Source organism: Lemur catta, chromosome 18, assembly GCF_020740605.2.
Source record: "Lemur catta isolate mLemCat1 chromosome 18, mLemCat1.pri, whole genome shotgun sequence".
NCBI lineage: Eukaryota > Metazoa > Chordata > Mammalia > Primates > Lemuridae > Lemur > Lemur catta.
Genome location: NC_059145.1, coordinates 32,047,576 through 32,063,533, shown reverse-complemented (window position 1 = coordinate 32,063,533; position 15,958 = coordinate 32,047,576). Strand labels below are relative to the sequence as shown.

Sequence of the window (15,958 nt, the reverse complement as noted above, 5' to 3'; positions counted from 1 at the left end):
ACTGCAAAATCTTTGTCTGGAAACACAGCTAGTGTGGTAATGGTTGAAGGGTCCAAGAGGGGCTTTAGCACCACAGGAAGTATTGGCAATACCAGCCGTGTCTTACCTGGCACAATGGTCTTCAAGTGCTGAGGATTACTGAAGGCCATTGAACTTGTGTTTTACTGCAGATTTGGATGGTAAAATAAAACCCCTTTAATCCGAGCCAGAGTGCTTGGCTCATGACCAGCTCAGCCAGGAGGGAAAGAACTGCTCCCTTCATTGGTGAACTGCAACCAGCCATCATCACTAATGCAGAGTGACCTCTGATCTTGTCCCCAAAGGTCAGGAGGACTGTGGGCTAGGAGGGAGCGTAATGCTTCCTTTCCTTCAAAAGGCCACGTTTTGTTGATCAGACTTTTTAGCATTTTTAGAGCCCAAACTTTAATGTTACTTACAACACTGCTGAAAGCATGAATGCCTTATTTTCCTTCTGGAGGAATTGGTATGACCAGTTTAAATCTGCAGATAGAATATTGGCAAGGATTGAATTCTCCTCATTGTTGGGTTTAATTGGTTTTATTTTTGGATTTTAATGGCATCGTCTTTGCACTGAGACAAAAGCTGGGCCTATGATGACATTGTAGATAAGGCAACAATGTGCAGTTTATTCCAGTGGCGAATTTTCTCCTCAATCCTCCCTTCCCCTATGCAGTGGCCCACAGGACATTTCCACCCTGGTGTAAGCATTTGGGAGTTAACACTGGGCCTACTAAGTGTGTCTACTTTTATGCACAGGTGAACCTCTGCCCAGTATTAAAGAAGGGGGAGTGATCTTTGTATAATGTCATTCAGCCAGAGCTGAGTAAGAATTATAGGAGAAATGTTTATGAAATTGACATTGCCTAGACCTAGGTTCTGAGAATAGAGTGTGGGGAGGAAGGTTTTATCTCCCATTTGCTCATACTTTGGAGATATAAGGTTGAACCTCCACAACTATTCACTTATGGCTTTTTTTGTTTTCTTTCTTTTTTTTTTTTGAGACAGGGTCTTGCCCTGTTGTCAGGGCTGGAGTGCAGTGGCATCAGCATAGCTCACTGCAGCCTCAAATTCCTGGGCGCAAGCGTCCTCCTGCCTTAGCAGGAGTAACTAGGACTACAGGCACACACCTCCATGTCCAGATAATTTTTCTGTTTTTTGTAGAGACAGGGTCTTGCTATGTTGGTCAGGCTGGTCTTGAACTCCTGAGCTCAAGTGCTCCTCCTCTCTTGGCCTCCCAAAGTGCTAGGATTACAGGGGCGAGCCACCACGCCTGGCTTACTTATGGTCTTTTTAATATAATAAATTTTATTTTTGTTTCAGTGTAATTTTACCTTTTAAAATGGTTACTTTTGGGCTAATGCCTATAATCTCAGCACTTTAGGAGGCCAAGGTGGGAGGATCACTTGAGGCCAGGAGTTCAAGACAAGCCTGGGCAACATAGCAAGACTTTGTCTCTATTAAAAAAAAAAAAAAATTAGCTAGGCATGGTGGCACACACCTATAGTCCTAGCTAATCAGGAGGCTGAGGCAGGAGGATTGCTTGAGCCCAGGACATTGAGGTTACAGTGAACTATGATCACACCACTGCACTCCAGCCTGGGTGATAGAGCAAGACTGTGCCTGTAACAAACAAATAATAATAAAAAGACACAACAGAGCTTGTTTCTGGTCTCTCTGTCACCACCCTGAGAAGACACAGGAAGATGGCCACCTGTGAATCAGCAAGAGGGCCCTCACCAACGATGCTATCCCCCTAATCTCAGACTTCCAGCCTCCATTGGAAGTAAATTTCTGTTGCTTATAAGCTACCCAGTCTATGGTTCTTTGTTATAATAGCCCAAACTAATGAAGATGCTATTAAAATGCCATTATATAAAAATAAAATAAAATGGTCAATTTCAATGTGAATCTTATTTCAAACGCAGATATCCCCATGTATTGATGTTGGCTTGTGTTGGGCAGAATATGGCCAGACATCATTTCAGTGGGAGGTTTTTCTGGAACCAAGTAAACAAACAGAAGAAAGTATGTACAGCTTTTTGGCAACAAAATAATTTCAAAACAATCTCTATAAAACAGACCAAAAAGACTCAAAAGCCTCAGAATAAAACTGTGACCATGATTTTCAGTGTCTGATTACCCTTTTGACAGATAAACAAGTTCCTGCTGAAGAAAGAGAAATATAATACACATACGCAGAATTGTCTGAGTCCAATTGGAACATGTCTAAGTGAAAAAAAGCAGAATGTAAAATTGTACATGCAATATAACATAATTACATGCAACACTTAGAAAAAAAGGATTGGAAGTAAATATGCCAAAATGTTAATGGTAATCCCCAGGTGGGGGGATTATGAGTTATGTTTTTTTTTCTGGTTCTTTATTCTGTTCTGTTCTTTCCAAGTTCTCTGCAAACAAACATGTGTAAGCTATATAATTAGAAAAATAGAAAAATGCTGTGTTTTCCCAACTTTTGATAGTGAGCATATTTTGTGGTAATGACGAAGAAAAACCACCCCCTTATTTTAAATGCAACAGCACATTAGCAACGGCATAGGGAGACAGCATACAATAACAAAAAGGAAAGAAGCAGGAAGTTGAAATGTTGGGAAATGGGCCGAGAGGGAAACCCAGACTCTGCCCTTAGAGTTGGCAAGGAAGCCCGGCTCTGCCCCTTACCAGCATTGAGACCTTGGGTCATTTCTTCTCTCCGGCCTCACTTTCCCCATCTGAAAAGAAGGGGTTGAACTAGATGACTTCTGAGGTGTCTTATAACACAAGTGTGTTGTGATTTTAATTTTGCTGCCCATTGTTGACCTTGGAATGACTTTACTTATGCCAGGGGGAAATTGGAACAATGGAGGGTTTGTTGAGAGCTTAGAATTCCCTAGCATACTGGCTGGAATATGGTTGAAGGCAGATTATTAAGACCTGATGATGGAAGTGAGTAAGGAGAGGTGACAGGATTGAGCCTGGAGGTTTTCCCTCTAGATAAAAGCTACTTTTCTGGAAACTGTGATATAGTTTGTCTTGTAATTTAGAGGCTTCTACTAGGCTAGCATAGGTCAAATGATGGGTTGTTCTAGACCCTACTTTGGGAATCATTCCCCCTTTACTTGTCACTTGGCAGTTTTTATATATGGAACTCAGGGACTTCTGGCTTTCTTGTTTTCTTTTCCTTCTGTTAATATAAGAGACTGAATATAGGCATGTTAAAGAGGAAAGGTAGCAAAAGTGAGACAGTGGGACGTCCTGGCTTGAAGTCATCAAGTGGAGGTGTCCAGGAAACCAGTGGCTTAGTGACTTTATCATCCATGTGCCAGTATTCCTTTTCCTCCCTTCTAATTAGTCATTGGAGTTTTAAATTTTACATCCTGTAATTGGGAAGCATTTTAGAAATTCTAGGAAAAAGCTGAAATAGAAAATTAGTGTCTCTTGAACGCTAATCTTTTTTAAAAGGGAAGATTTCAAAATAATATACATGTTGCATAGTTTGAATACTTTTAGGAATATTTATTGTGAGATCTTAAACTTAGGGCAGGAAAACCAGCTCCATTCTGTTTGACATTAGCGGGGACACTTTTTTTTTTTTGAGACAGTCTCACTCTGTCACCGAGGGTAGAGTGCAGTGGGCATCACCATTGCTCACTGCAACCTCAAACCCCTGGGCTCAAGTGATCCTCTTGCCTCAGCCTCCTGAGTAGCTGGGACTATAGGCATGTGCCACAATGCCCAACTAACTTTTTCTATTTTTTTAGTAGAGATGGAGTCTCACTCTTGATTAGGCTGATCTCAAACAATCCTCTGTCTTGGCCTCCCAGAGTGTTAGGATTACAGGCGTAAGCCACCATGCCAGCCTAGCAGGGACACTATAGCTGTTGGCCAAAGACATCTTTGTTTCACTTGATGATTAACAAGAACTGATGGGATGTCTGGGCAGATCAGTACATTTTTTAAAGCAAAATGAAGCTTGAAAAAATAGATTGGTTGAAGCTTGGAGGCCACAAAGTTCAAAACAGGTACTTTATCAAATTTGTTCCCACATTCCCACCATGAATGAAAAATAGGCAAAATATTGGGATTTGAATGTGATGATATCAGACATGACTCTATTCTGAGCAATGTGGGATTCAGTTGGGTCTGCTGTTATGTAGGTATGCAGGCAGATCTGTTAATACTGGTTAGTGGTAATTTTTAAAATCCTTGCTGGGTATATAATCAGTTTGATAAACAGAAGTTATTTTCTTTCTTTTTTAACTGAAAAAAGTAACAAATGAACACCATCAACATTTCATAGTGGAGAAATAAAAATTAACCAACCTGCTCCCAGAGGTGACTATTGTTAAGCATTAAGCAGTTGGTGTGAATCCTTTTAGACATTCTTGTGCCTATATAACCATATCCCCAGGCTTATACAGCAGGACTTTGAATAACATTGTTTCATTCAACAATGTTTGGTTGTAACTGATGAGAAGAAAAAGTCAAATTTCTGGCGGGGATCATTATCTGGGTGGAGTTTGCACATTCTCCCCACGTCTGCGCGGGTTTTCTCTGGGTACTTGTTTCCTTCCACATCCCAAACATGCGCAGGTTAGGTGAACTGGCATGTCTACATGGTCCCAGTCTGAGTGAGTGTAGGTGTCAGCATGCCCTGCAACAGAATGGCACCCTGACCTGCCAGGATAGGCTCTGGCTACCTGTGACCCTGAACTGGGAAAATGGAGTAAATAATTATCTTGTTTTTATTAATCTTTCTTAAATGTACATATAGCTTGCATTTATTTCAGTGTTTAACAGTAGACATGTTTTGGGTCTTTAGTTAGAAGTTTGGTGATGTTTTGTAACCAGGAATATGTCATAGGAACTTAACTCTTGTTTATATTGATTAGTCTATAGTAAAATTGGTTGTGTTATTTGTTCTGCTTAAAGTCACAGTTTCCAAGAACCTATGGACAACATTAAGGGAGGACTTACTGTACACACACACACACACACACACACACCCCAACGAGATAATATTCTGCAGCTTCATAAAATGGTTTTAAGAAAGATATATCAGTTGTGTTTTAGGTAATGTATTACCCTTGATTAAATACTTCATGCACCTGAACAAAAAAAATAAAATAAAATTATTGGCTTGGATGTGGAATAGCTGAGTGATTTATTTTCTTTATAAGTATGCATTTTATTTTAACTAATAAAGAAACTGCTATTAGATAAAGCCTAATTGTATGAATAAGGAAAATGACCTGAAACCTAAGTGTCTTATTTGGAAATGAATTATGCCATGGTAGTAAATTTAAGTATGCTCTGACAATTTTCATAACTATGTTGGAGAAATAGGCAATTTAGAATTGTCAGCCAGCCGGGTGTGGTGGCTCACGCCTGTAATCCTAGCACTCTGGGAGGCTAAGGAGGGCAGATTGTTTGAGCTCAGGAGTTCGAGACCAGCCTGAATAAGAGCGAGGCCCCGCCTCTACTAAAAATAGAAAGAAATTATATGGACAGCTAAAAATATATGTACAAAAATTAGCTGGGGATGGTGGCACATGCTTGTAGTCCCAGCTACTCGGGAGACTGAGGCAGGAGGATTGCTTGAGCCCAGGAGTTTGAGGTTGCTGTGAGCTAGGCTGACACCACGGCACTCTAGCCTGGGCAACAGAGTGAGACTCTGTCTCAAAAAAAAAAAAAAAAAGAAAAAGAATTGTCAGCCAACCTTTTCATCTTGTCCAGTATCAAGTTCAAGGTCTTCATTTGGCTGCATCATTGTTGTTTGAAAAATACAGAGTGGAACAGTCTAAGTTAGGTTTGCCCACATGAGTGGTTTAGAGTACATCCTTTTCTGATTTCGAGATGCCCTTCTCTTTAGCTCTTATCCTCGATCAATGCACATGCCACCAGACTGCTCTAATATAAGCACAAGTGTAGAATAGCACTAGTCTTTGAAAGTGACTTTGCTAATTAAATTAAACTGCCAATTTGATGCTTTGCTTTTAAAGTTCAAAAAATAAACTCAAAATATTTAATGCTCTGGAAAATGATAGTAGATTGAGCATCTGTATTTACTTTTCCTCTGTTCCCAAACCACTCTAAAACAATAAATAGTAAATTGACTTTACACACACACACACACACACACACACACACACACACACACACACACACACGCCCTCAAGGATAAATAGAATGTGAGAGGAAAAAAATGCAATAGAACGTTTTAAGCTGAAAATCCAGTGGGTGAAAGCTAATTAATTAGGAAGATATAGGAAAGCAGAATTCTGAGATGGGAAGCAGATAATCCTATGGGTCCCAATGTACATTACAGAACCTCCAAAGAGTTCAGCCATTGGCAGCACCAAGGTGAGGAGGAGGTCAAGCTAGAATCAGGGGTTGAAAGTCTGTTTAAGAAGCAGTCAGATCCCCAGATTTCCCACATCTGAGCAACTTACACCTGCCCTCCTCCCTCCAGTAAAAAACTGGAAGTTAATCTCTGGAGAGGATAAAACAGTCTTTAGGCTGGGGAATTCACACACAGTTGACAACATTTACATAACTTACGGGGGCGAGCACTCCCCGGACCCCACAAACTTCCTTCCTCTTAGCTCCCAGAGTTCTGGCAGTCAGGCTTTAGACCCTCCAGGAAGGAGACTAGAAGATTCTTTTGGGGGGAATCTTCCCAGCCTCAGAGGAAAGAGCTAAAGGTTCCTGCAATGAAACAGCTGAGTGGGGTCATCTGATAAGATAAAGCCTACAGTAGATAAGCCCCTGCTACTCACCAGACGTCCCAGTCAGCTCTTGGTGCCCCACTCTTAAATGTGAGCAGATAACCAAGGATCCAGACTCCTACAGAACACTTGTTTGTTATTTCAATGTTCTGATTGGATTTGAACTTCATTTAAATAGTATACAGATATATAACTAGTCTGATCAGCTGCTAATATATTTTGACATCCTTTTATTTTTATACCTAAGAACCAGTTCACTTTTTCTCCATGTTCCATATTTACCTTTGGTAACATTTTGCTGTGTTCTTCCTCATCTCTTACTGAAGCATTAGTGTTTCCACCTGCTTGGTGTAAGTTGCTCTTTTAGTTTTCTTCCTGTGAATATATTTTGTAGGGCTACTCTGTTTTTTTCTAAACTCCACTGCTCACATCCCACAACATTATCTTCCCATCATTTCTGACAGAAAATAGACCTGGGATACCCCCAAAGTGTGGCGTTTAAATGCCAGTTCCTGTTCACACCTGACTCCCACTATGAAACACTTTTAACATGAAAGATAGCAACCCAAACAAATAAGAAAAAAAGGAACCTCCAGGAAGCAGAAAGTATGTAGTAAGAAGAATGTTTCAGGCACATCAGAAAAGCTATCTTTTTATCATCTTAGATAAGAAATTGCATTACATTCAGGATGCTATTAGGGAGAAAAAAAAAGAATAGAAAAGAGCACTTACAAATAAAAAAGATAATAGTAGAAGTGAAAACTCTTTAGAAGCGCTGAAAGGTAGAGGAAATATATATATCTTTTAATGATAGAAAATAGAAAAGATAAGAAAATTAGAGGACCAGTCCAAGAGGTCCAACACTGAAAAATAGGAGTTCCAGAGAAAGAAAGCAGGGGGCTTGGAGGGGAAGAAATAGTGACCTAATACAAGAAAATACCAAAGAACTGAAGGGTATTGGTTTCTAGATTGAAAGGGCCAAGGACTCAGCATAAAGGATGAAAATAGACTTACATAAAGGCACATGAAATTCACACACTGAGGTCAAAGAGAAGATCCTAAAAGCTTCCAGGCAGAAACAACAACAACAACAAAACAGGATCAAGAATCAATATTCTTGAAGCTTTGACAGCAGCACTGTAAGCTAGAAGACAGTAAAGTAGTTCATAAAAATTCTGAAGAAAAACTATTTCCAATATGGTATTCCACACCAAGACTAGCTATAAATCAAGTGTAAAGGGAGAAAAAAGACGTTCTTATACATGCAAGCTTTCACAATATTTATCTCCCTTGCTCTCCTTTTAAAAGATGACAAGAGGGTATGCTCTACCAAAAACAAGAGAATTATATCAGAAAAAGGAAAGTATGGGATATAGAATGGGGTTCAGGAAGAGAAAGGCAAAAGCATCTCCAGGATGAGGATGAAGGGCGATCCCAGGATGCCAGCTCTGCTGCAGTGTAGAGATCACCAGTCCTGCTTGGAGCAGGCCAGTGGGCTCCGGAAGGTACTCCTCAAGAAGATAAAATTGATATATCTGTGTAGCTGAGTGTGTTGAGTGAAAGCTTGGATAGAGAGTTTGGATTTGAATAGAAACCCCAAAAAAAAGACCACAGGTTGCTGGAAAGGAAAAGTAAGCATAGCTCTTTAGCTCAGTTCTGAATATCATTTACCTAATGTAAATGTGAATATTGCACTACATAAAATTGTAATATAAGGATATCAGAAGGATTAGGGACAGGATGTCTGTGGTATAAGGTCAGGATTGTGAAAGAGAACTTGATCCTCATCTTCTGCTATGGGAAATTTACAGATAATGCATAAAAATGAAAAATCAAGATATAACTAACAATGAGCATCTCCCAATGTCAAAAGATCAGCTGAAAGAATTGAATGTGGCTATCTTAGGGGACAGGGGTAGGTGGCAGGGGTGGGACTGCCAATAATAATAATTTAAACTATTTGTTCTTGAAATTATGTTCATGTATAACTTTAGTAAAAATAAAAATACATATTTTAAAAATAAAGTTTTAAAGTTACTATGCTTAATATAGTATTTTATCAATTCTAATATGTCAAATTCTTTCACATTTTTATAATATCACTGTAATTAGGATGTATCTTAAAATCTGTGTTGTCTTAGATATAATGAATTTGATTGTTCAGGATTTTGATATTGAATCTTATTTGTGGGTGGCATGAGTATAATACCTTTTTTTTTTTTTTTAGATTGCAGGCCTAAGTCTACCTCTTCCTCCCAAAAAGTTGATTGGTAACATGGATCGTGAATTCATAGCTGAGAGGCAGAAAGGTCTTCAGAACTATCTCAATGTTATCACCACAAATCATATTTTGTCTAATTGTGAGCTGGTTAAGAAGTTTTTAGATCCAAACAACTATTCTGCAAACTACACTGGTAAGCAAAGAGATCTTTGAGCTGTGCTTACATGGCTACAGAGGCACTGTACTTTGCTGGACAGCTTGTGGGAGAAACTCTACTTCCAAATGGGGAAATTTGTTCTAGGGTATTATTTATTTACTAAGACTTACTTAATTGTAGTTTACTGTAGATGTATAAGAAGAAAATAATTTACTTCCAAAATGTTTGTAATGTCTGCACAGAAAAATATGCAAGAGAAACTGGCATGTGTCTGTACTTACGGTCTTGTCTTTATTATCTCCCCTGACAGAAGAGAGAGTAAATAATCCACAATAATGTATACAGTAATTTCAACTTGATTTGTATTTGGCTCTGTTTTTGTATATATAATATGTAGTGTGTGTGGTTTTCCTGAGAATTTAATTTAAACACAACACTGATTGAGAAGGGTCCTTTCTGTGTCTTCCCATTTGCCCCCTGAGATCCACTCAGTGCAATGCGCAGGAGGTAGTTCTCTTCCAGATCTTTCCTGGATCAGGGCAGCTGCCAAGGGCTGAGGTGGAAAGGGCTTCTCTTCCAATACCAATCACACACAAAGCCAGCATCAAAACCTAAGCCTGATGTCCGAAGAATGAGGAACTAAATATTTAATACACTCTGGTGTGGGTTTGAAGAGACCAATAGAAACTGTTGTAGAACTGAACCAATGAATAGCATTTAACTGATTTGTTAAAAGCCAAACCATGCTTCAGAGGCTTTCTAAGTGGAACTCTGGGTATTGTTAACTTCCTTGCTAAGAGAATAGATTGTATCAGATAATTGAGTTCTCAAAACATTGCCTTTGAAGTAATTAGAGGGAGGCACTTCTTACTCCTGCTTCAGAGAGGGGGAAATAGAGGCCTACTTGTCAGGCACCAAACTTTTCTGCATAGTAGAATCACCTGGGGAGCTTTAAAAACTCCTAATGCCCAGGCTGCATGCATGCAAATTACGTCACAGTCTCTGTGGGTGGGGCTTGTAGTTTGTAAAGCTCCCCAGGTGATTCCAGTATTCAGCCAAGTTTGACAACTGCAGCCCCTGAGGCTTTCTACTCGCAGTGTGGTTCTCTGACCTGCAGCATTGGCGTCTCTGGGAGCCTGCCACAAGTGTGGAATTCAGTCCCCATCCCAGACCTCCTGAATCAGGATCTGAGCTTGACAAGGTCCCCAGGTGATCTGCATGCACTTGAAAGCATGAGAAGCCTTGCTCTAGAACGTACCTGCCATTTTGTAATGGACGTGCTGCCTGGGGCTAAGGAAAATGCCTTTCCACAAGGTAACCAAAAGAAGGAAAGTTTATTTGAAACTCACATTTACTGTAAGTTACAAGATCGAGCATTGAGTTGTTAACAAGGATTCCATTCTTCCCTCACTCGTTTTTTTGGCTCACATCAAAGACATCACAGATAGGACTGGGGCTCTTGGGACAGTTCAGATGCTGTCAGAGTAGCATCTTTTGTGGCTTTCATTTCTCCATACTTCATGATTGTTCCTAAAATTGTCAGCCAGCAGGCCATCTGGACTGACTTACCAAGTCAGCCCCAGTCCAGCCCTGTTCAGTGGTTTGTCTACATCGTTTCCTGAGAGTGCCTGCTAATGTTCTCCCGCGGGCAAGCATCAAGGTGTCGGGCAGATGTAACGATGCCATTCATTCAGCACACACCGATGTGTGCAGGGCTGGGTGTTGGGGACACAGACACAAAGCAAATGTGCTCCCTACTCTCAGGGAGCTTGTACTAGAGCTACATCGAGTCACATGGGGTCAGAGCTGAAAGAGATCGTAGAGCAGATGTATCAAGACTAACCCTCTCTTTTTACAGATAAGCTAAACTAAGGCCCCCAGAGAGGGAGGGCCTTACCTGGGGTTGCCCGTCGGTGTGACTTCAGTCTGGTCTGAGTGCTTTCAAGTTAAAATGCTACTCGGGTTGTTGGATCTCTGTATTTCTGTCTGTACCTCCCCCACATGCTGCTGCAGTCCTTCATCTTTCCCCTCCCTGCCCCCGGCCTGGCAGATGGTCAGGAGGAGTCCAAAGCAAATGTGGGCAGGGGCATAAAAAGACCCCCAGAAACTCCTGCTAGAGCCAGAACCAGCCTGATTGATTTTCCCCTTTGGGTGAAATGTCGGGATTTGTCTTGCTGCTAGGCTGACTCGCCGGCCACCTCAGGAGAAGGAAGCACAGGCACCACCTTCATGCCAGCCTGGCGGAACCATTCCTGGCTCCCTGAGGGTCCCCCGCACACCTCCCAACTTGTGGCACTTCTCTAGGCAGGGCCAACCCCTTTTCTCTTTCCACGTGGGTCATGTTTCTACCTCCTCTCGTTTTCCAAACAGTCTGAGGTCACCACCAAGCTTCACTTCAGCAGGATTTGAGTTCTGTGTTCAAATGGTGGCCAAAATCAACAAAGCCACTTTTCCTGTTTACTGCTCTGACTTAGGTTGAGGGTGCCTTGTTGGAGGGGGACTGTGAGGCCTCCTGGTCCCCAGGGGATGGGTAACGAGGAGCTCTCAGGACATCAGCAGCTGTCTTCTCTCTTCTCTGGGGCCCCAGCCTGGGATTGCTGAGCCTGTCTTTCTTTTTCTGGTTTTCTCCAAATGAGCAAATCCACAGAAAGGAAATATAGGCCCTCAGTCTTCTGTGGAGCTGTGAGGTGTTCATTTGAATTAAAAAGTCTAGGCGGGGTGCAGTGGCTCATACCTGTAATCCTAGCACTCTGGGAAGCTGAGGTGGGAGGATCACTTGAGGTCAGGAGTTTGAGACCAGCCTGAGCAAAAGCGAGACCCTGTCTCTACTAAAAAAATAGAAAGAAATTAGCTGGACAACTAAAAATATATAGAAAAAATTAGCCGGGCATGGTGGCGCATGCCTGTAGTCCCAGCTACTCGGGAGGCTGAGGCAGGAGGATCGCTTGAGCCCAGGAGTTTCAGGTTGCTGTGAGCTAGGCTGATGCCACAGCACTCTAGCCCAGGTGACAGAGTGAGACTCTGTCTCAAAAAAATAAATAAAACTGAAAAGTCTGAGGCTCAGCTATTGTACAGGGAAAGCAGGTGTCTCCTAGTCATGAGGTGTTTATGTTGAGAATCTTGCACCCGCCCTTACTCATCTTATTAACAAGGCACTTCCATCATTTAAGAGCCTTACTGCCCTGTAGCCATCTTCCCGCCTCAAACCTCATACCCCCTCAGAGTAAAGGGGTTTTCATGTCCACACAAAAGTCATTTGGACCAGAAATCAAAAGGCCTGGATCCTGGTCCCAGCTTTGTCATCGCTAGCATTTCCCTCCGTGGGTCGGAGGGTCCTGACCTGTAAAACAAGAGGTTGAGGAGCAGGAAGTGGACCAGGGAGTGCTGAAGTTTCCTTATAATCTGAGAACCCCAGGAATCCCTTGAATAGGTAGGACAGTAGTGGACTCCAGGATAAAAGGAAGGAGGGACTGGGGTGGGGGTTATTTTCAGAACAAGAGCAGGATGTTTTGGAGAGGTTCAGGCCTCTCTGCAACATGGCCTGCTGTAGTAGACTGGGGGTCTGGACCCCAGTTCCCGGCCTGCAGGAGCCAGTGTTTGTTCTCTGCTGTCACTCCAGGGGGCTGGGATCCAGGACTTCAAAGACTGCACACAGTGGGGGCACCGCGCACATCTGAGCTCTGTGGGAAGGACAGGATGGACTTGAAGGCTTTGCTCTACATTTCCTGTCTCCAGCTTGTTTATCAGCATTTTTTCTGAGTGTGCAGTTTTTCTGCATGTGTCAGTCAGTATTGAAGAAACAGAGGGCAGATGCCTTCCTTTTCCTGGAGTTCATGTTCTAATGGGAGAGAAGTTCTACATCCATTGATCATGTATTGAACCCTTTGTTCTTGCCTCATCAAATATTTATTGAGCACCTGCTATGTGCCAGGTGCTATGTATACAGCAACAAGGAAGCAATAGGCCCCCGACCCCCTATCCCAAGACACTTACTCAGGGAGATTGACAGGTGAAGGCTGTGGCAGGACAGTAGGCGGCACCTTGGGGATGACAGTGGGGACACAGATGATCCAGACCTAAAGACAGAGGAGGACTTCCCGGTAGAGGTGATACCTACACAGAGTTCTGAGGGCTGAGTTGACGTTAGCCAAGCCAAGAGTCAGGGGCCAGTGCTCCAGGCAGAGTAGCATGAGAAGAGAGAGAAGTATTTCCATATGGCTTTGGGCTATACTTAGATTAAGATGTATCCTTCCAGCCAGAGGTTATAGTCAAGAGAAAGAGAATAGCCCTAATACAGGACATATGGTGGATAGTCCCGTCAGAGAGGAACAGGCGTAGCACTGGGCGTGTACAGAGGAGAGGAGTGGAGGGAGTCCTGCTAGGGGAGCGGCAAATTTGGGCTGAGCCTTGAAGGATAGATGGGTCAGATAGAAAATGCCAAGGGAGGGGGGGCAGGCCAGTCTTTAGGGCCCATAGTAGGCGAACCTCAGAGTACAGTGAGGCCCCACACACTGTAGAAGATAAAACCAGAAAGGTAGGTTAAAGCCAGACGTAGGTTGAGTACTAGGTTTAGAGGCTTGGTCTTGGTTTGGTAAGGAAGTGGGGAGCCAGTAAAGCCTTCTCAGCAGAGGAGTAGATGTTTAGGATTGAAATATGTTGCCTGAGTCTGGGGTGAGAGGAGATTAATATTGGGAATATGGTAGTCATGTAGTTTATTTGACAGTAAATCATAGTTCAATGTGAAGAAAATGTCCTTTCTCAAATTCCCTGACCCCTAAGGTAAAAAAAAAAAAGCTATTTTCCAGTCTTTAGTTTATCAGTAACAAATCTAGAGAGTTCCATTTGTTCACAGCTATTTCCCCCATTCCTAAAACAACATATAGCACATAGTAGCATACAGTAAATATTGTTGAATAATGATTTTGTGGGGAATTATAAGTCATGGTTAGTTTTGAACAACTGTCCTTGCAATCTCTTGGAATGACATTGTACACATTAGAAAATTATTTTTCACAGTCCTTCTCAAAGTTGATATGCATAATTTTCACTTAATTTCCTTTTAAGTTTGTTTATGTTGAAGTTATTATATTTGGGAAATACTAAAAACACTTTATATTGGCACTAATTATAGTGGAGGTACAGAGTTACTAGTGTTGACAATGAAAATTTATAGTTTCTGCTGTACCCAGTCACTCCAAATGGTTTGTCACATATTGGGGTAGTTAGAACAAGGGTAAATGGAGCCAGTTTTGTATTTGGTCACCACGTATTTTCTTCTGAGCAGAAACCAATGACACTTTACATATTGAGTCAGTAAACAAATAGCTAGTAAATTGTTTTCTTCTCCAAATCTCTTAACTCATAATGTATGAAAAAATATATCAAAATGATAGTTTGCCAAGCTCTTGGCATGGTAATTTCAAACAAGGTCATTTTGACATATGGAGAACATTTCTGCCGAATCTCTTATGCCTCACCAGTCTGCCTGGAATGTAATTAATGCTAGGCAGAAGTGAAATTCCACAGTGCATTTGGAGGATTGCTGTTTGCTTTCAAGGATCTGGAGTGGCTTCATTTACTCCCTGCATTGAGGGGAAACGGCAAATTACAGATGTTGCTTTTTACAGGAAATGTAAAAGCACAGTTATTCTGATAATTTCTTAATACAGTGAACGTTAAAGAACTTCCTCTTCTCATTGTTGTCTTAAAAAGGGGAAACATTCTCATAATAAATGAACACCAAAAGAAGGATGGATTTTTTTTTCCAGTAAATAGGCACTCAGTGACTTCCCATAATAGAACCATGTTGTTGCTGTACACTGGCTTTTATTTCCAATATATATTTAAGGCTAATCACTTTTTTGTTGGTGAAAGCTATAATTCCACGAGGAATGAAGATGGGATAAATATCACTTGGAGTGACGTTAAACGCTGAGCTTAGAACATGTTTTGAGTCCTGGGCTTGGGTTGTAGTGTAGTGCATATATTGAATTCTTGGTTTTGACCAGTTAGTTTACATATTTTAGATTTTCTAGTTTAAAAAAAAATATTTTTCACATTATTAATAATTATGCTTTTTAAAATATACTTTTATTTTTGGAATAATTTTAGATTAACTTAGAAGTTGGAATGATGCTACAGAGAGTTTCCATATACTTTTCTCCCAGTTTCCCCTAATGTTAACATCTTATATAACCATGGTACATTTATTAAAACTAAGAAATTAATATTAACATGTTACTATTAACTACAGGGTTTATTCAGATCTTTACCAGTTTTTCTACTAACGTGCTTTTTCTGGTCCAGGATCCAATCTAAAATCCCACATTGCTTTTAGTTTGTGTTTTTATATATATATATATATATATATATATATATATATATATATATTTTTTTTTTTTTTTAGTAATTAAGTTTTTTAAGAAGGTGATAGACTATAAGGATTTCATTTACAAGAATAATATTTTAAGCATATGGCTCTTTCCTGATATGTTTGACTAATGAGTTTCTAAAATGTCATTGCAGAGATTGCCTTACAACAGGTTTCCATGTTCTTCCGATCAGAACCAAAGTGGGAGGTGGTAGAACCATTGAAAGACATAGGTGAGAAACTGGCATGCTCATTCTGTTAAAAAGGCAGATCACAGAACTGGATTCTTAGTCATGCTTTCTGATACGTATCCCAAGAACACTCTTGAATGCAGGTGACTTCTTTTTCTTTTTGCCTCCCTACTGCTTGAAGATACAGTCCTTAACCTTTAATACTTAATGAATCTTGGTGAAAGCCCTGTCAGAGGATTTCGATGATAGTTACTTTCAGAACTACCATTCATT

At 41.0% G+C, this 15,958-nt stretch overlaps 1 protein-coding gene across 4 annotated transcripts in view; it reads left to right on the top strand.

Annotated features, from left to right (window-relative positions):
• The window catches only part of PXK (PX domain containing serine/threonine kinase like), a 75,299-nt gene that overhangs the window by 30,220 nt on the left and 29,121 nt on the right, over positions 1-15,958 (top strand). For all 4 annotated transcript variants that reach the window (XM_045530729.1, XM_045530728.1, XM_045530731.1 and 1 more), the window contains exons 4-5: positions 8,974-9,160; positions 15,650-15,727. In XM_045530729.1, coding sequence (XP_045386685.1) covers positions 8,974-9,160; positions 15,650-15,727 — 265 coding nt within the window. The remainder of the gene's footprint in view (positions 1-8,973; positions 9,161-15,649; positions 15,728-15,958) is intronic.